Source organism: Aphelocoma coerulescens, chromosome 13 (genome assembly GCF_041296385.1).
Source record: "Aphelocoma coerulescens isolate FSJ_1873_10779 chromosome 13, UR_Acoe_1.0, whole genome shotgun sequence".
Lineage (NCBI taxonomy): Eukaryota > Metazoa > Chordata > Aves > Passeriformes > Corvidae > Aphelocoma > Aphelocoma coerulescens.
The window spans coordinates 8,210,402-8,231,028 of record NC_091027.1 but is presented as its reverse complement, the minus strand read 5'-3'; the positions used below and the strand labels follow the sequence as shown (position 1 = coordinate 8,231,028).

At 40.4% G+C, this 20,627-nt stretch overlaps 1 protein-coding gene across 3 annotated transcripts in view; it reads right to left on the bottom strand.

Annotated features, from left to right (window-relative positions):
* FAM13B (family with sequence similarity 13 member B) overlaps positions 1-17,887 on the bottom strand; it is a 44,931-nt gene extending 27,044 nt beyond the window's left edge. For all 3 annotated transcript variants that reach the window (XM_069029351.1, XM_069029353.1, XM_069029352.1), the window contains exons 1-7: positions 17,639-17,887; positions 7,204-7,370; positions 6,040-6,230; positions 5,385-5,597; positions 3,104-3,281; positions 2,337-2,481; positions 97-254 (exon numbers count right to left, since the gene is read on the bottom strand). In XM_069029351.1, the coding sequence (XP_068885452.1) occupies positions 97-254; positions 2,337-2,481; positions 3,104-3,281; positions 5,385-5,597; positions 6,040-6,196 (851 nt within the window). In that variant the 5' untranslated portion in view covers positions 6,197-6,230; positions 7,204-7,370; positions 17,639-17,887. The remainder of the gene's footprint in view (positions 1-96; positions 255-2,336; positions 2,482-3,103; positions 3,282-5,384; positions 5,598-6,039; positions 6,231-7,203; positions 7,371-17,638) is intronic.
* Positions 17,888-20,627: the final 2,740 nt, after the last annotated feature.

The window sequence follows — 20,627 nt, the reverse complement described above, 5'->3', positions numbered from 1 at the left end:
AGACACCAACACTTAAAAGTCTGATGGTTTCTCTCTCTGACAGAATAAATTACAATCCAAACTTTAAATCCAAACTCCAAGGCAGAATCAAGTTACCTTGTTGATGCTGTAACATTCCGGGAATCCGAGAGAGTCCCTGTCATATCTAGATGCACCACAGCTGGCCTTTCAACAGGTTTCTCTGTGCTGTCTTCTGGAAGTTCTTCTGACTGCTCAAGCTTTACATCTTCCTCTTCTTCCAAGAGATCATTGATCTAAAAAAGATTTAACCGAAGTCAATGGATTGAAAAGTTCCTTTCAAAAGGTCCAGGGAATTAAAAGAGCATGAAAGGTACAAAAGTAACGTGTAGTAGGGGAACACTTCTCAATTTTAGGAAAAAACAGGCACACTAGACTTGCTTTTATGTAAAACCATAAATTCTACACCATTAAAAAGTTGCTTTTGAACACTGGACAAAAACTGAAAAGCAAGAAGCACCTCTGATGCCATAAATAAATACAAGCAGAATGAAGAAACAACAAAATCCCAACCACACTGAAATCATGAACTACAGAACCTTTCTTCTTCTATGTCTAAAACAGATAATTCTACTCTATTCCACAGGTAGCCTTATTCATGTATCAGAAGCATTTTCAAACCCTCCTAGGGAAGGCAATACAGAAGTCTATGAAGCCAAACTTCAAAGATCTGAACGAACACTTACAAAGTTTCTGTGCTCTTGTCTATTTTTGTTTCTTTGTTTCCACACACAGATGTTTTTACTGAAGCAGCAAAATGCAGCCAATTCAAAAGCAAAACAATATAGCCAACTGGCAACTCAAGACAGCCAACTTCATTTTTTAAAAAGCAACTACATCTAAAACATGAAAAGGTAAAGAGAACAAAGTGATTCTGTTTGACTTCCAAGTTGCCTCTGTGACTGATTACTGATCTCCCAATCTTGCAAACCCAAAAATTAAAGCAGCAGCCTCAAGAAAATATGCTTTATAGAATCTGTCACCAGTGTAAAACAAAAACACAAAATTAAGAAAAATTGAAACTTCAGAAGTTCAAGATTACACAGAAGGCAGAAAGGAGATATTTGTTAGTTTTTAAAAGGGGTGTAAGTTATATGGCACTACATTCCAGGCAAGAAATGTATTTATCCCTGCTTTTCCTCTGTAATTGCAAGAGGATGTGCCAGTGAAGCAAAGGCAAGCCCACCCACACACTGGGGCAGCTGCCAACGGGGCTGTGCCCAGCGGAGACAGCGGCCCTTCTGTCCCCACTGCACCGGCCCCCCCCCCCCCCCGACAGAAGCGCACTGTTGACATCTGGTGGAGACACCACGAAATTAAAGGGACACCCCACCAGCCCTCCAACGAAGGGAAAAAACAAACAAAACTACACACCAAACAGACTTTGAGCTTAGGAAACCCTTTTGCTGAAACATGTAATGAGGCACAGCCAAATCAGTAATTTCAAAGCATGAGAGCGAGCACAAAGCAGCTCTGGTTTACAGAGCAGTTATCCCAACTCAGCAGCAGCCCCCAGCCTCTGGCTGCAGGAGTCACAGCCCAGCTTCGTTGAGCAGCTCCCTGCACGCAGCAGGGCTGTGGCAGGCAGCCCTCAGTGCCAGACATATTCCTGCACGGAGCTCTGCAGAGCTGCAGTGCTTGCTCAAGGAGCTCACACAGCAGACGCTGCTCACTCTAGAACCTGCTGCCCATGCCTGGCAGACCAGACCAACGTCTACTGCAGGGAAGAGGAAGCAACCAACTGCCCCAGTACTTGCCTTACCTGTCTTGCTAGAGGAGGGGCTTGTGAGATAGGCTTTAAAATTCAGTACTTCTTGTTACCTACCTTAGCAACTGCTTATTATTTATCCTTTTTCTTGTTTACAGAAAATACATCATTTTCAAGTCTTTCAGAAACACCATTCAAAAACTTTGGCACAGGAAAGCACCACTGATAACATCATCAAGTGGAGTGCAAGACCCTGCATGTTCCTGTAAGACACACCTAGAAATACTCTTGACCAACAAGAAAGTCATTCTTCATTCGATCAAAAAACAGTTCTTCTTTCCTAAATTGGTAATTTGAAAGCTGTTTACAACAGTGTCTCTCTGTTGGGCAGGATAACACTGTTGGTTTAGTCCCTATGTGTTTTTTAATCTAGCACAGCTATGCTTATTACAAAAGCATTAAGAAAATTAAGAAAATGCCGGGTTTTGTCAGTTTACAAGAAACTTCTCAAAGTCATACTAAAGAAATTGTATTTTAATATATCTTTCATAAACATAAATGTGTAACAGGCAGTTAAGTGGTAACATATTGCCATTGAAAATAGTCTTACCTGCTCAGTTATTGAGCTTAAATCATTAGTAGATGAAAAATCTTCCTCTTCATTTTCAAAAAACTCATAGTAGTTCTCCAGAAGTCCCGCCATTATTCTGCTAACTATTTCTTGTTCTTTCAGATCCTCCACATCTGTGTAAATGCTAAAGATTTCAACACTGTTTTAGTTTAAAAATCTAAATCCCACAGTTCCTCAAAGAACACCTCTGAATGTCTTCTATGACTAAGTGCTACACTTCACAACATTATCCCCTATCCATTCTGAACACACAGAATTTTAAGCATGCCTTCACACTACTGCCTTATAAAGCTTTATACTATTTTATATTTTACAATGATGAATTAGCAACTATTTAGTCAATTAACTTTTCATGAGAAATATTTAAAATTCAAGTATTTTCCTGCAGTGAGGAAACAACAGTATAAACTGGTACTTTAACAGCTTCTCCCAGAACTGTTTTCTTGCTACAAATAGCAGTCTTACATATTATCACTAAAATATTTCAACCTCAGAATAAATACAGTAATGCAACAATCAAACCAGTGGTTTCTCACGCCACAGCTCATAGATAAGCTGCTGTTTAATTCTTAGCAAAAATTGTAAAACCAAACTGGGGTGAGAAAGTGGGTGGAAACGGAATGATTCTGCCTGAAACATATTGTGCACTTTGTTACTGTTGCTCACAGACCAGGAATGACTTTAAAGTACAGAGAGACACTCAAATTCCCACAGAAACACTGAATGAACTTTTATAATTAACTTACTGAAAAACATCCGGGCCAAAGACTGCAGCTAAAGAACTTGCTGACCAAATTTCTTCATGATGCGATGCTACGTTAGCTAAAAATTTACACAGAAACTTTAACAAACTGTAATTAACAGGTGGAAGCTGCTGCAAGAGGAACCTCAACTTTCTTCCAAATTCATCTTCATTATTGTAATCTGAAAAAGTAATAAAAATATTTTAATCTCAAAGAAGGTATCTGCTTTTTAATATTTGATACTGATCAGCTTTTTTACTATGACCATTACTTACTTCTGAAAGTACAAGTAATTTGGTCAAACCACAGCTTAAAATGTGAGAGTTGACTTGCCTTTGTTCAATATTATCCACCACATTCTCTTCTGCACATTTTCCCCGATTAATGCTCACTCAAATTTCTGATTTCCGAGGGCAAACTTTGCATGTTTTTGTTTTACCACTGTTACATCACAACTGCTTTGAAGAAGAGCTCTAGAGACAACAACAGCTCCAGATAGTGACTTAACTGCCATCAAGTTAAATTCTTCTGGCAGACAAGCCACTTTGACACCTTTTCCTCTACAAGCATCCCATTCTCACCACTCTACTTGCTTTTATAATACTTAACTGATAAATCCAAGCTATCTCAATGCAATCATCTTTACACATGCTTAGTTCAAAGCTTACTGATTCAATTTCAGATCTCAAAAAGGGTCACCATAAAACCTCCTCATTCTCACCCCACTTAACTATACTCTTCATCAAAGTATGTCCCCATAAAGCTCATTTGTTACCTCATCTGCCTTACAGGCAAGCAAGGTTCAAAAAGTTTACAGCTGTTTGTACCTAACTGAGAAATTCAAGATATTGGAAAAGAAATGTCAGGAAAGCAAAATGGGAGAAAAATTGATACAAAGAGGCCTCCCCTTCTTTCTCAGACACTTGAAAACTCTTCTAAGATCAGTTAGGGAAAAGTACGTTTGAAGATGATGAGCCATCATTGCCTCTCTAGATGAGAGAGCAGAGACATCCTAGTCCTTAATATCAAAGCAAAGAGTGAGTAAATTCCCTATGAGCATGTACAGGAACACTAAGCAGGAACTGTACAGGATTTCATTTGCTCAGACACAGTCAACATCTACAGCAGCTGAACACAGGCAACCAAGCACATAAAATAGTTGTTTCAACACATAACAAAATGAACATTTCATTGACAGTTCTTACTGTAGAAATGCATTTTGGAAACAGAACAGAAAAAAAAGACTTTAAAAAGTACTTTAACAACGTAGACTTTTAAAAAGAAAGGGAGCACAGAGAGGTGATAATCAAGACCACTTTGAGCATACACATCTCCATGCTTTGTCTAACCAATCCGCCCTGAAATTTAGGTTCTAAACAACCAGAGACCCAAAGGGAGAACGTTCTTACCCTCTAACTGAAGTCCTGAGGCACTGAAGCATGGATATACACTTGTGGGACACATGGCCTAGTGCACTGGGATCACCACATTCACAACTCAGTGACTCAAATCACCTGTCTTTGAGGAACCACCTGCCTGCAAAGAGCTTCTAACATGCACAGAGGCCACACCTTGCTGTATAATGAAGCTATCCTGAGGACTAAGCCTGACCTAATGATATGGAAGAACTGCTGAAGAGAGAAAAGACCAGAACTAACATATGGGTCAACAATTACTACCACCTTCTGCATTTCTTTAAGCAATTCCTCTGCTTCAAATGCAGCTGATGATGTAATTCTGGAAACTAACTGAGATATGTCTGTCAGACAGGCAAAACCCAATTAGAGGAAATCAGAAGTCTAATTTTAGCAGCTGAAAACACTGTTTAAGGGTTTATGTGGTTTGATTTCCTTGTTACAGATAACTTTCAATGCTTCTGAAGTAACTTTTACACTTACAAAAAGACAGTAAAGACAGTAAGCTGCAAGTTTAAGCAAGGTTTCTCCATATTTTTAACAAAAGGGAACTAAACGGGGACTTGCAGGATAGAAAGAATCCACATGTAAACCCATCCACAGTGATCTACTCAAAGACGGGAGGAAAAAACCAAATTTCACACTAGATTTTACAGTCATAGAAGGGAAGTCTGCTGTCACACTGAGTACACCTCAATCCCATTTCCAGTCCTGACAGATAACATTGCAACCAAAGCACACAGCAGTATTATCATTATTACTACACAGAGCACCAAAGACACCTTAGTGCCACTACAAATCTCAATTCAATACTGGGTTTTACTCTTAAAATCATGAAACAAAAACCTTGAATCAAAAATAGTTATTACCTTGAGAAAGTTGCATCAAATGTATGTGCAAACTGCCTGGAATAACTGGCTCTGGAAGTTCTTGAAGAAAAAATCTAAGAAGGCTAATAGCTGAGGGTACATCTGCTTCTTTAACCAGGTCCACATCTTCTCCGTTATCATATCGTTGCCGGAGCCACTCCACTGTCTCAGCATTCCCATTGACTTGGAAAAGTCCTTCTTGTTCCAGACCCCCTGAGTTAGAAAACAAATTGCAGAAATAAACCTTTAGCTCCAGTATGGACTAATACATCAGAAAAACTACTGATAATCAGATATGCACAATTCCCACACTGATTGAAAAATTTTCTGGACAACAGTTTTAAAAGACTTCCAGCAGTTCTCTTCCCAACACACACATTCTTGTGCCAAAGAAACAATAAAATAACAAGGGAAATGTTAGCAGTTCCTAAACCACTGCATTTCCTATCAGGTGCCCTGCTGAGCTGACTGCATCACTGTTTGCTAGAAAACAGTGATAACCATAACAGAAAGAGTAAAGAAAGTACCCAAAACAACCAAATCACACCCAATTGAATAATTAACTTCAGAAAACAAGTACTCTTCAAACCCCACAATCTATTCTGTAAGAATAACATGAAATACATTATTTTAAATACAGCAAGGTAATACATACCATGTTCCTCAATATAGTCCACAACATGGCGGACTATGAATGGAACCTCATTGTCTGGTTGCCCTTCTTGCTGCAGCTCATCAAGTGGAATTCCAAATATTTTGTTAGCAAGAACAGAGTTGCAGTTACTCAAGGAAGGGGAGGAGCTCTTCCTCATATCTTTTTGCAGCCAAAAATCAAAGCTGTCTTTTCTGTCAATAGAAGAAATTAAAACCAAAAAACTCACTTCAATATATGCTGTTGAAGGCATTGATCTGTAACACAAAGTGTTTTATTTACCTAATGCAAATACTCTCTAGTCTGTCTCCATCCATTCACTGATTTAATGGACAGTTCTGTAATGGCTCCAAACACAGCTAACTCGATAAACAACTACCACTGAGGTGTTCTGTCCAACCCTCAACAGAGGGCTGAGAAGAACATATAGAGCAGCAAAGAAAATGCAGAAAATTCTAGTTACCAAATTCCTAATTAAGTTCTAAGGTACTTTGGTAGATTCTTCCGTACTTTTTCTGACAGCATTTAGTAGTCAGGCTTTCAGAACTCAATACAAAAGCTCCTCAACAGGAAACGAAACCAATGGATCATACCAAACCAAAACCCCAAGTCTCAATTATATGAAATGATTAAGTATTTTGTGATACACAACTGCACTGTAATAATTTTTAAATCTATTTGGCATTTTCTGGTCTACATAATAAAGCTTTCAACACCTGCATCAAATTAAAATTTTTACTGAACAGAAAACCCCCAAAGCTAGTTTCTAGATGCTCAGTGATACCATTCTGTCATGCAGAAGCTCAAGCTTCACTTGCAAGTCTTTGCTTGATAAAGGATCTAGATAGATAACAAAGGGCAGTGTAAGTCACTCAGTCAAGCTGTTATCCTGTCAAAACCAAAATATTTCTTCTAGCAAAGAAAAAACTGTCCTTTCAAAATAAATAACAAAAAGAAAAGAAAACGTACTTGCTTAAATGCAAGCAGTCACTTTCACAGGGGCTGGCACACACAGAACACGAAGTACCTGCTGTTAGTCAAAGCACTGCAAGCAAACTAAAATTCTCTGTTTACTAACAGGTAAATTCTAACAGATTAGACATTCTGAAATCCATACTTGTTTTTCTTTTTTTCCCCCCCCCCAGTAAAACAAGTTAAGACACCCACCTCAGAGTACTTATACAGCCGAGTTTGAAAAACGCTGTCTGCGCCAGCTGCCCTCACTGACCAAGCATTCTTTTGTCATTTATGGTTGTTTAAGATTATGGCAAAAGATCAGCCTGTAGTTCCTCATTGAAGAATAGCAGAACTCGATCAGTACTTCAGCAGTTAATCTGAAAATAAGGAAAATATTATTAGATCATAAAGTTTTCAACAGTTTTAAACTTGGTCACGAATCTAAACATCACATTAGAGGAATTCTTGTCAAATCATCAGTTTCTGGTTCTGAACAAGAAAAGCATAAAGACCACATTAGCACAGCTTATGAGAGAGCCCCCAGAACAGCAAATCCCTTTTTTCACTCATGAGTTAACCAAACCTGAAGTGAAAGTTAGCATGGGACATCTAAGTCTTAACAATTAAGAAATAATTTTCAGACTCTTACAATCCTCTTCCAAAGAATCAAGGAGGGCTAAGTAGGTTACACAGACTGTTTTGAAGTACCTACCATGCTAAAATATTTAATGGCTATGAAATTTTTAGAAGGATCTCAGGCACTGGTTTCATACAACATCTTTGAACAGCAAGACCAAAACCAAAATCCTAACTAAGGAACATTTAGAGTCGACCAGTTTTTGGTGGTACTGATCATCTTTTCTAATAAGTTAACAATGTGTCCTAACTGCCAGTTCAAAGTCCAAGTGATCATCAGATCTGGATACAGGAAGCAAAATCCCCCAAGTCAGATTCCATAGAACCACCCACACTTTTGCCACCTCTTATTTAGAATCCAGATTATAGGGACATTTTTCATGTTCTCAGCTCTCAAAATAGCTACAAAACCACATTAAATTGCCTTTATGGTTTTCTGTGGTATTAAAAATTTAAATTGCAGCTTCATGGCACAGTGGACCCAATGTAATGCCCAGAACCAGTCAAAGGGTCACCTCAACCCCTTGATCTCACCCATTACCTGCTCTAAATAAATTCAAGCAACTGTGACTGGGCAAAACAAGCTTGTGACATACACACCTGCATAACCACAACACACATCACCAAAACTAGACAATAAAGAGGCTTTCCCCGGCTTCAAAGTGTATTCACTGAAACCTTCTGTTTCATAACTGGAGATTGATATGACAGACTGGAAACAAGTACCTTCCCTCCCTTTGTTCTCCCACATCAGCTCTCGCTTCTGTTCCACATCAGGACAAATAAACTTCATCTTCGTCTGCAAATTCCTGACAACCAACCCCTCTGGTTTCAGTACCAAAATGCCAGACCATTAGCCTATCACAACAGGAACCCAGAGTACTTCCAGTAGTTTGAATAAAGCAGTTTTCCTGCTCCCAATCCCCCCAAACTGCATCCATGTGCTAAGGGAATTGGTCATAAGCTCTATATAAAACTGCTTCCACCTCCTCAGCATTTTCTTGCATTGAGGCCTAGAGGAAAAAAATATTTCAGGCTTAAAATTGTTTAAATTGTCTCTGTCTATTGCCTTATATTACACACAGGTTGTAAATCTGTTACATCTCACACAAGTGAATGAGTACTGGTCTGAGATCAGGACGCCAGGTGAGCTGAGAACGGAAAATAAAGGGTTATATTCCAATCAACGGGTTTTATTTTTTTGGTTTTTTACCATCCTATTCAAAACTGTTCTTGCAAATTCTCAGTTACTAAAAGATCCTGCCAGATTCCAACAGTGAAGCGGTTGCAATTCATGACCTTCCTATAATTTATGAAGGCCTTGTACAATCCTTTTTCTGTTTCAGTATATTAAGTGAAAGTCAACATAATCTTTGCATGTAAGTAGATTTCAATCAATCCCAATATAACATGCAAATTTTAAAATATGAAGTTGCACACAGTCTCTTTTCTCAAGCTCTACCAAAGTCAGCCTGTCCGCAATGAACCAGAAAACCTCACACTGGCCAGCTGTGGGGTTAAGGGCAGCTGGGAGAAAACCTTTGATGGATCTGCCACAATGCTTCAGGCTGACTTGCTAAAACCAACAAACAAACCTTCAAAACAAACATCACCTAATAAAAAGACCAAATTAGAAGTAACCACTTCTTTATAATTCGGCAGCAAATGAACAATCTTGAGGCTCAGCTTTCTCAGCAGAGGCAACTTTGTGCTCAGTTCACTGACATGAAAGCTCAGCCACTTTTGCCAGGTGCAGCAGATGAACAGGCTGCCTGAATATTAATTTCATTCAGGAGGCATGAAAAAAAGAGAAAAATACAGACTTCTATTTTAACTGGCTTGGCAACGTAACAATGAGGTTGAAACAGCCTGGTTGTCTCATTGTAGAGCAAAACCGGATTTACAACCAGGTTTATACTTTAAAGAAAGCTTTATATGGCTTATTATCACCTAGAAAAACTAGTGAAAGTCTCATTTTCACCCTCTCAGATACACATACTTTTGCACACATTTCAATACATCATTAGAGGCAACAACTTATTTTCAGAGCATTTTCAGTCTTTTCCCTTTTAGTTCAGGCTTTGGTACCTTCACAGGCTGTAATACAATTAATCTGACATTTACCAAATCTAGAAAGAGCCACAAACTCTGGAAGTTATTCAGCTTCCAGTAAGTTTTATTTCCTGCTATTTCCAACACTGTAAAAACTGTTAATAATTAAACATTTTATCTCCGTTTTTTATATGGATCAAAAGCTTCCCCACTTGCCCTCCCTTGACTCAGGAAGTGCAGCACTTTGCAGCAGACATATATGAAAACTAGGACAAGACATGTAACCTTCAGGATTATTTCCAGAGTCTTTTACAAATACTAAGCAATGTTGTGGAGTTTTTGAATACTTTTTTTTGCCCTGATCAAGCAACTCAGGAAACAGGAGCTAACCCATTCAGTCAACTCTTTCTACTTTTGCCCATATTATCCTGATCCTTTTGAGCACGTGCTTCTCCCTCACAATTTCACAACCAAAATGCTTTGCAGGTTCTATCAAGAAAAAGAAAAAAAAAATAGCAACTAAAAAAAAAACCCACACAGAAGAAAACTATCTAGCTTGATTTTAATTACAAACATTCTGGTTACATTTTTTTCAATCTACTTCCCCTCCTTGTTACAACAAACATTTTCAAACATCCTTAAGCTATAATCGCGCTCTACAAAACATAAATGCAGGAAACTAAAAATACACCTTATTATAACCACATATTATACCACAATTTTACAAGAAACTGAAAAAAACTTACTGTCCTTTACAACATGTTGAGCCCAAGCATCTTAAATGAGGGTAAAACACAGAGTTTTGTTCTGTATTGTGGATTTCAGTGCTGTCATGCATTATTTTAAAATTTTTTAAATTTAAGGAAAATTCTTCAGAGAGTCTGCTGGGAAAACAGCACCATGAGCTTCATTTTGCCATCATAATAGCATTTACTTATTTTGGCAGCACAAGAAGTATTTACAACCACACATGAAATGCCACTAAGAACCCCACAGAATATATGGCTGTTAATATTTGAGGAATACACATGAAAATTTAGACTTACATTTAGTTCAACTTTTACATTAATGACTGAAGTACAAATATTATACGGGTACCATTTTAAATTAAAGTCCTCAGGGTTCCACTACCTTTACTTGAAACAAAGGAATGAAGCAACAAGTAAAAATAAACAAAGGCTGCAACTGAAACCGTGCCATAGGAATGAAAACATTAATTCTGCGTGTAGAATTTCTGCCACAAGTCTCAACTATTTAAGCAATTCTTTTATTTGTTTTTTTTATGTAGCAAGAAATTCGTATTGTCTCTAAAGCCAAACCCAAAGCTAACACTGACTGCTGTTCTGCCCTATTTTTAATATATTATTTCATGGCATTAGCAAACATCTCCAGTGATTTTTTTTTTTAACACATAAAAGCAAAAACTAACGGTAAGATTTTCAGATAGGAAAAAAAGCAACAAAATGGCCTGCCCCTGCTTCTCAGGAAACACACCTCAAGTTTTTTGGCTTTTTCAGCCCACAGTGCTGTGACCCTGTGGACCATCACATGCCTGCAAACTGGGTCCTAAAAGATCACATACATATCCTCCAGTACAAAGAGGATCAATGCTCCTTGTCTGCAATAATTATTTACAAATAAAATTCCACAAAAAACATTAGAGTGTCTCAAAGTTTTTTATTTCATACTCTATATTTGATAAGGAAAAATAATGTATTATGTTATTTATACGACTTACAGCTAGACAGAACTTGTGATGTCCCCCTGGATGCCTACAGCAAACATACTGTTAAACCCAAATAAAGAATTGATTTTTTGGCTAAGCTTGAAATTATCGAAGTTATAACATATCTTAAGAATTTCTAAATGATGGCCAAAAATTAAGACACAGATTCCAACTTGGAGTCACAAGGAGCTCTCCTCATGTCATCTCCTCATGACATCATCCAGAGCCAGCTGCCAGGCGTGAGCAGAAGCAAGAAGGCTTCCCTGGGAAACTTTTGTGTCCCAGCTCACTGCAGAACACACAGAGCCATTTGCCAACTGCTGGAGTACACACTAGTTATGTTTCAAAAAAATGACAACCAGCACTCTTGAGCTTAAGTTGCGTTGAGTTAAAAGGAAACTGATTTTTTTTGTAATGTTATGTCAGAACTGTAACAATTGACACCGACCGATTTTTATGCCATTTGTATACTCAAATTACTGCTAGCATTCTCAAGGATGAACTGCTTTTGGGCAAAAGAGCTTTTGCTCATCTGATTCTCAGCTTTTGTTCGGCTAACAAGTAAAAACAGAGTATCTTGCTTGTTTAAATTAATCCAGTCAAAATTGAAAAGATGGCCAGGCTGGGGAGGGGACATGGCTTGGAGTAAATTAATACAAAAGACAAACTGAAATAAACCCCACAAACAGAACTCTACCACAAATCTAGGACACGGGAAAGGACAAACTTGTCTCAGGAGCACAGTTAAAGGCATGCAAAGATGTGTCACTGCTTGAACAGACAGAGAACATCCTCCATTTAAAAGAATAATCACATTTAAGTACTCATTAATATATTTGAGTAGTCAAAACAATAATTATTTAAAATAAAATTCTTAAAACCAGCAAGATTAGCTTAAAATAGATTCTTAAAGCAAGATTTCCTCTTTTTGACTGTCAGTGAAATCAGCTATCATGAGGTATTTTAGTCACAAGTCTAAACTGGCAAATCAGACAACTGGGCTCAGTTATCATTTTAAATTTAATAAGCTGGTCCTCTTAAGCATACTGTTTGAAATTAAGTATAACTACAAAATTTGACTTGCAGCGTTGAAAGAATCCATGTTAGAGTAAGTATCTTCTCAAGCAGATATGACTTTCCTGCTCCCTTCATTTCTCATTATGGCTCCTAACTCTTCACTGCCCTGTTTGCTTTCTGGTCAAGTAGGAATCAGAAGGAAACCAGCTCATTGCAGTTTTGCACACAATCACAAAAGGAGTTAGCAGAAGCATGACCACCAGCTCTTCCATTAATGAACTGCTTGCCTGCATATGCCTTCACAGGTACACTCACACACACATTAAACCTCAACTCTACTAGCAGAAATTCTCCATTGTTTGCCACCAGCACTTCTGAGATACTCAACTGACAAAATACTGGTTACACTGACAAAGCAAGTAGAAGCACAAAAAATACAACATAAGATTTAGTGGAATGTAATTCTAACGCAATTTTTGTTTCCTGGGGATTTGGCAGCAAGCCTTCTAATTTACAAATTAGAACAATTTAAATTAAACCTTTATGTCCTTACCACGCAAGAAAGTAACAAAACACCTCATGAAAGTTCCTCTGGAAGAGATATAACAAAAACTAATAGAAATTTGGATTTCACCTTTTTTTAATTCACAAGCCAAGAAACCATAATACTGATTAGTATTTATTTTCCAGTCATTATAGTTTAGTCTACAATTTCAGTTGACAGAACCTGATCACACTGTCTCTGAAAAAGCCCATCCTTCACAGACCTTCACAAGAGCCAGATCCTATTTATTAGAAAAACCTCAAATACAGGGACTGATTTAAGCAACATTCCAAAAAAATTCTACACTTTTAAAGAACAAGCTGAGAGATCACCAAAATGTTAGCTGGTTTTGATATGCAAAAATTATGTTTTATATTCACTTACTAGATAAAATCCAAAGGCTTTTTCACAGCATTACAGCAACTTATAATCCTCCAACTACATTGTAGCAAGAAAATAAAACCATCAGCGATACCAGAAAAAGTAGATGTTTGCTCAGTGCCTCACACCCACCACCACACACTGCCAGATTTGCTCTCATCTGCTGCTGCCAATGCACATGTGCAGAATTATAAAGAAACTTCCTGCTCACACAGATCCCATCACACTCTTAACAACAGTAGTTAATAAATAAAAAGGCTTTTGTATCTTGTGTAACAGCTAATTATATTCATCCTACTCGCCACCCCCCAATGCAAAGCTCTACTCCACCAACCGCACACATCTCATTGCCCCTGCATCAGATAATGCAGAACTTCAGTGCAATGGCATTATAAAAGTACAGTAAAGTAACAGACAGGAAGAAATTATCAGTAAAACTATGCAACTTGAGAGCTTCATGGTATAAAACTTAAGCAGCTTAACAATTGTCACTGCTGTTAAAACAGACTTTGGAACAGAATTCAAGCTACCTCAGAGACACCAAAAAAGAAAACTATAAATATATAATGCACTTAATTCATTATACATAAGTTATCCTATTACATATATTTATCATCAGTTTGTTTCTCCCCTCCCAAACAGGTAAGTAGAAATACGCACTGGAACTCAGCAGATTACAAAATGGTTACACAGCCCCTTCACTATCGAAACACTGCCTCTGTCAGAACCTTGAGCACATGCCACCAAAATAAAGGACAGGCTCAGCCTCCCCACTACACTAAGACATTTCAGTGAAAAGTGCAATGCTGTAGCAACGATTCTCTGAATTTCAAGAGATGGGGAAAGAAAAAAAAAAAGACAAAAATAAGAGATCTGGTACTGATGTCTCCTGTCAAAACTTGATTATGACTAAATTTGAAGACACCACCAGAAATCTTAAGGTTAAAAGTTACATTGCAGACTAAAATTAACTAACCTGATTGTATTACTAGAGTGCCAAGACAGTAAAAGATTTCATTAAATGTGAAGTTCAGCAAAAAGGGGAGAAAACCTTTCCAACATATACACTTTTAAAGAGTATAAAGGAAGAAAGAACCACATTCGTAAGATTCCAGCTCTCACCTTTTCAGTTTTGTCCATGTATTATTATCCTACACAGCTGAGCACAAATTTTAATCCTGAACACACTGCAGGGAACACTGAACAGAAGAGACACATGAGAAGAGCTGCCAGCAAGACTGGAACCTGGACAATCAGCGCAGGGTTCCCACCAGATACGGGGCTCAGATCGAGCAGATGCCCCACCCAAACGTCCTTAGAAATGTCCAAACAGTGAAGAAAATAAAAACCATTTAAACCTCTCAAAAGGAAAAAGCCTCTGCAACCGCAGTCTTTGTTACAAGCTGTCTGAACACAAACATAAAGCCCTATCTGTATTTTAAGCTCGTTTGGCATATCTTTCTTTCTTTTTTAAAACAAATATACAGGATTTCACACATTTACAAGGGAAAGACCACAAGACTAGAACGGTTTGTTACTATCACAATAGAACTATTTTCACTGATCAGAATACGGTCCTGCAAAATGTTACCCATTTCTTGTAGTGAACGACTCCACCCATATGTTGCAAACATAACAGGTTTGACCTTCTAAACTACGTTTTTTAGACTTCAAAACAAATCAGCTCTACAGGAAAAAAAATCCTGGTAGAAAATGCAGTAACAAAAATATTATGTTTTTGGCTGCAATAATCCACAGAATTCACCTGAACTGACTGAATTTTCACAAATCTCAATAGCTGGCTATCAAGCCAGTACAAACTGTGAAGATAAATGTGAATTTACCAAAGCTTTGAGAGAGCTAGTCATTCTCAAACAAAATTTTTGCACGTATGATCTCTTACCTTACAGAAGATAACAGTAAGCAAGATTGAATTGCTCAATAACTTTCCAGGGAGCAATGTAAAATTCTTGTATTCTCTGCCTGAATCCAATTTTGACAAGAGACATAAAGCCCCTCTGCTGAAAAACTGAAAGAGCCATCACTTTACAAACTGCATGACAAGTAACAATCTCCCTTTTCCGTAGCCCTTCACAGACGATTTAATAGTCCTTCGATTCTGTACCTCCTCCTCGTATGTTATGGATAAAGTGTTATTTTTCAGTTCTTAAATAACAGTCCTCACATCTGAAATAATCAATAAATATACAACCAGGCCTGCAATGCAAGGAAAAAAGTTTAAAAAGTTTGCCATCCTTCATCCTTACAGATGCAAATGATGAACTGCCCTACGCATAGTTAATTCACTCCCACCTAAATGGCCACTAGATTTTCGTGTGTTAATATGGCAGTAAAATTAACCTGGTGCTATGCACTGAATTAGAGGACAACTTGAAGCATTCTCTTACCGACATCACTTCCTCTTCCATATAGCTGCAGCTTCTTTCGTGGGGGATGGGAAAAAAAAGAGAACAACCACACCAAAAAAAAAAAAAAAAAAATCCTAACTTCAAAATTACCCCAAACTTGGCAGGTTTTGCTCACTTTCCAATGAGCCCTGGAAAGAGGCATCACTGCTACGGTGTAACATTTGACCAGAAATCAAAAGGCTGAGTATTAGAAAAGGAAAAAACCCTACCCCATAGAGCCCTCACACACAGCAACCAGGGACTCACAGAACTTTCTGAAGTCTGTTTCAAATGCACAGAATATTTCTTCAGCCTCACCTGCTTTTTCAAACATGCCATTATGTACATTAGAAAGCAGCGCTTCACTGCTTGCACAGGTCTCGGGTATGAGCCACACATGACAAATGTTAAATTAAGCCTTTTAATGAGCTGCAAGAAGATCCTCCAGTGTTCCAAGCAACACAAAAACCAAGTGCCCAAACTAACACAGAGCAGATAAAAACTATCATTTGCCAAACTCAGATGTTTTGACGTGTTGTCCATGTCAAAATCTGCAAGCGTTAAAAGTTACCAGGAGCTTCTCCGAGTCAGCTTTCCTAAATATAACCATGGGACAGTCTACTTGATTGATTTTTCTAAAACAATATGGTAAATTTCCAGTTAGATGCCTTCAAAACACTGAGGTATTTAATTCCTTATTGTTACATAGTCGAGATAAGGAAAGGATCCCTATGGAGCCAAACAATGTATAAAATATAGACAAAGAAGATTAAAAGAGATTCTAAACATTTTCAAGTCAATGCAACAAAGAACATATAAAGCAATTTACTAGTAATGAGCAGAAAAAAAAAAAAGGCAAACAAAATAGCTAAATTGCTGATAATATAGGCAAACAAACCAGCTTTCTATTCTTCTTATGCAGGCAGATTAGACTGCACAGAAGACAGAAAAACTTCAAACCTAAATGCTAATACGGTTTAACAATTTGTTCTAAACTCACATACTAACAATTCCATCCCTGAGGACATTCAGGAACACATGCCAAAAGAAAAATAAACAACTGTAGGTTTTTATATATTCACTTTCTTATTTTTTTTTTTTACAGGCAAAAGTTATTACATAGTATTTACTTTTTACTTTCTTCATCTGTTACTTCTTTTCCCCATCTTGAGCCTGACAGCAGTAAAAAATTTTGTAAAAATTTCTTAAAATGCAGCCAGACCAAGGAATCTGAGAATAAGAGAGTTGTGCATTAAAACCTGGCGTTGCGGTGTGTGACGGCAGGGTTTTTGTTGTTGGGTTTTGTTGCGGTTTTTTCCAAATGTGGAAGGAGCACCCTGGAACATCTCATGTTAAAGCAACTTTTTGATAGCAAGAAACATTTCCACTCAAATACTCAAATCTCTAAGGAGCTTCCACGAACAATGGAAACCCACAGACCCCTCGGAAGACACATTTGGTCACAGGCTGGCGCGTTAAGTCAATGACCCAGCATTCTTAACGCCAGCGCTGCCTTCGCGATCACAGGCAATTTAGTGACTGCCCTTCTTTCAACTTCTGGGACCAACTTCGCTGGCAGGGAGCTGCGAGGCTGACGCTGTCAGCGCGCCAAGCCCCATCGCAGGGGGCACCAGACTGGGCCGCGCTGGGCACACAACTCCTGGAGGAGCTGGGCTGTCAGCGCTGCCTGCGAGGTCCCACCGACACCAGCCTGGGAGCCGCTCCCGCCTCTTGACAGTTCCCTGCGAGCGGCTCCAGCAACTCGGCAGGAGGAAGTTCCCGCGCCCCGCTCGGCGTCGGTGCCAGAAGGTTCCTGAAGCCTGAGGTGACACCGGCCAGCCAGAGCGGAGACCCCCCGCGCATGCGCCCCGCGCCCCTCACCGTTGCCGGGTGACTCGCCCTCCCCGCCGTCCTCAGCACCACCAGCAGGTTCCTCCGCCTCTTCCTACCCCGGGGGCCGGCACGGGCCTCTCCTCGCCGCTCCGCTCTCCTCGCAGCCCTCCTCCGCCGGCCGCTGCCCGCGCCGTGTGCCGCGGCCGCCGCGCTGCCGGACCCGGCGCCGTCCGTGCCCTCACAGCCGCTCCGAGCTCCGAGCCGCGAGCGGGGGGTCCCCGACGGCAGCGGCGGCGACGGGCGGAAGTGACGCGCTGACTGACAGGTGCAGAGCGCGCGCCCCCCCGCCCGCCTCCCCCCGGGGGTCACGTGCCCGCGGGGCGGGGCGGGGCGGGCGCTGAGGGCGGCTGGGGCGGCGGCTGCGGCCTGAGGCGGCGGCGGCCCCCGGCCCGGGGGGATGAGGAGAGCGGCAGCGGCCGGCCCAAAATCCCAAAATCAACGCTTTCCTCTATTCTTGCCCGCACGGTGACTCAGGCACCCTCCCGCCTCGGCCCGTGCGGGCTCAGAGTCACAGAATCAAATAGCTTGGGGGAGACCTCTGAGTTCATCGAGCCCAACCTTGGACCGAACATCACCATGTCCACCACACCAGGGCGCTGACTGCCACGTCCGGTGTTTCCTTAAACACCTGCCTTGGCAGCCCGTTCCAATGTCTGACCACCCTTTCCGTGAAGAAATTACCGATGTCCAACCTAAACCACCTCTGGTGCTGTTGCAGACTCCCCTCTCATGCTGGGGTGCCCATGGCCAGAGAGTGGCCACAGCCAGTAGTGGCACCATGCGGGCTCGTACCCTGCTAGGACAGGGGTGGGACATTTTGCTGGGACATTAGGTGGAATTTCCTCACAGAAAAGGTGATCAGACATTGGAATGGGCTGCCCAGGAAGGTGATGGCATCACTGTCCCTGGAGCTGTTTAAGAGAAGCCTGGATGTGGCACTCAGTGCCGTGGCCTGGTTGACATAGGTTGGATTCAATGATCTCAGAGGTCTTTTCTGGCTTAATTGGTTCTGTGATTCCAGTTTTGCTCTTCTCTTAACCATATTAAAATATTTCCTGTAAATTTTCTGACTTGAAGGATCAGGAGCAATCACTGCCAAACATTTCCCAAATGTAAACGCGCCAGAAGTAACGAAGTGCCCTTTGACAAAGAGCTAATGCATTTTGAAACACAAAATTTAGCACCCTTTAAGTGAGTTAGCATAAGTTAGAGAGGAGATGCAAGCTTACACTCGAAGTGTTAAAACCAGTGCCTGGCAGTCTGTGGTTCCCACATGCCACGCTGAAACTACAACTGCTTTTTCTGTCATGCAGTGCCAGCAGCCATAGGTGGTGGGTTTAATAAGGCATTTAAGGAAACTTGGATTTAGTTACTAAAAATCCTCTCAGGAAAAGCTTTTTTTTTTTCCCCCATGAAAAACTGACAAAGAATATATGAAAGGGGGGGAAAATTATACAAGCAGGATGGGATTAACTGAAACGTCTGTATTTTCAATAGCTGGGAGGATTTTGTTTCAGGTTTTCCAGCACGGATTCTGAATTTTATCTAGAGATACGTTTATAAGACTCATTAAGAAGTTTTGCATTTAGAATCCGTAGAAGGGAGAGTCACAGTCCCACAGTAAATTAACCCAGGTTTAATCAGATCTAAAACTCCGCTTTCCTGCTGGAAGATTTGGTGTCATTAGGAGGTACCACGCAAACCCAATAAAACATGTAGGGTCGGGGGAAATGGCTTCTCAGAGGGTCTGTGTGTTCTGTCCATCTGCTTCCACAGCAGACTTCTCCACTTGAACCACTAATAAAATTTCCTCACATCAGGATGAGGTTTCCAAATTTGTATTTTGTATACATACCCGTGTTCTTTCTGATTCATTTAGCCTCATCAACAACAATAAAGATACTGAATCAGAACAAGCTGGCAATTTTGTTGAGGAAACATGGGGGAGAGTGGACTCCAGCTGGCTCTTCAGCAGATACGTTGGCCAGTTGACAGGAATAAAACTGCAAGAAACCTGACACAGAAAGCACACGCAGTGAGAGGAGACAGACAGCAGAGGCAGGCAGGTAGGCAGGCACTGCACAGCACCTGTTTGCTGGTTTTGAGTCCAAGGCAGTGGCTTCCCTCCTCTGAACTGGCTCCGAATGCACCATTTCATGCCAGCTTATCCTACCTCCTTTCAAAGGCTTCCAAGGCTCCTTGCAGGGGGCAGGCATATGCAGTCCCAGGCTGCCATTTTAGGCTTTTCTGCTCACTTTGTGTTCTTGCTGTCTACTTGAAAGGTTGAGGACAACCCGGGAGTCACACAGTCATAGAATATCTCAAATTGGAAGGGACCCAAGGATAGAGTCCAACTCCCTGCTCCTCACGGGACTGTCTAAAGCTGAACCATGTGACTAAGAGCATTGTCCAGGTGCTCCTTGAACTCTGGCAGACTGCACTGTTACCAGTTCCCTGAGGAGTCTGTTCCAGTGACCAACCACACCCCCAGTAAAGAACCTTTTCCTAATGTCCAGGCTGAACTTTCCCTGACACAACTTCGTTCCATTTCCTCAGGTTCTGTGACTGGTCATCAAAGAGAAGATCAGCATCTCCCCTCGCCTTTAAGGGAAGCTATACGGTGTGATGAGAGCTCCCCTCTTGTCTCCTCGTCTCTGAGCTGAACAAACGCAGTGAGCTAATCTGCTCTTTGTAAGTCTTTCCCTTGAGGCGTTTCACCATCTTAGTCTCTATCTGGTTCTTTAGCCTCATTTTCTAAGATAGTAAATACAGAGAGGAGAGAGGCAACAACTTAATGAGTGGCTGCTGTTGAAAGCATCTGCCTCTCAGATCCCTCCTAAACATCACAATAGAGCAATGTCCATCAGCTGTTCCCATCACCTTTTCCACTGTCTCAGGCACACCTGAATTTTGAAGGCAGCATTTCATATTCCTCCCACTCTAGTGCTGTACAGGCTATGGAGCTCACACAGCCTCA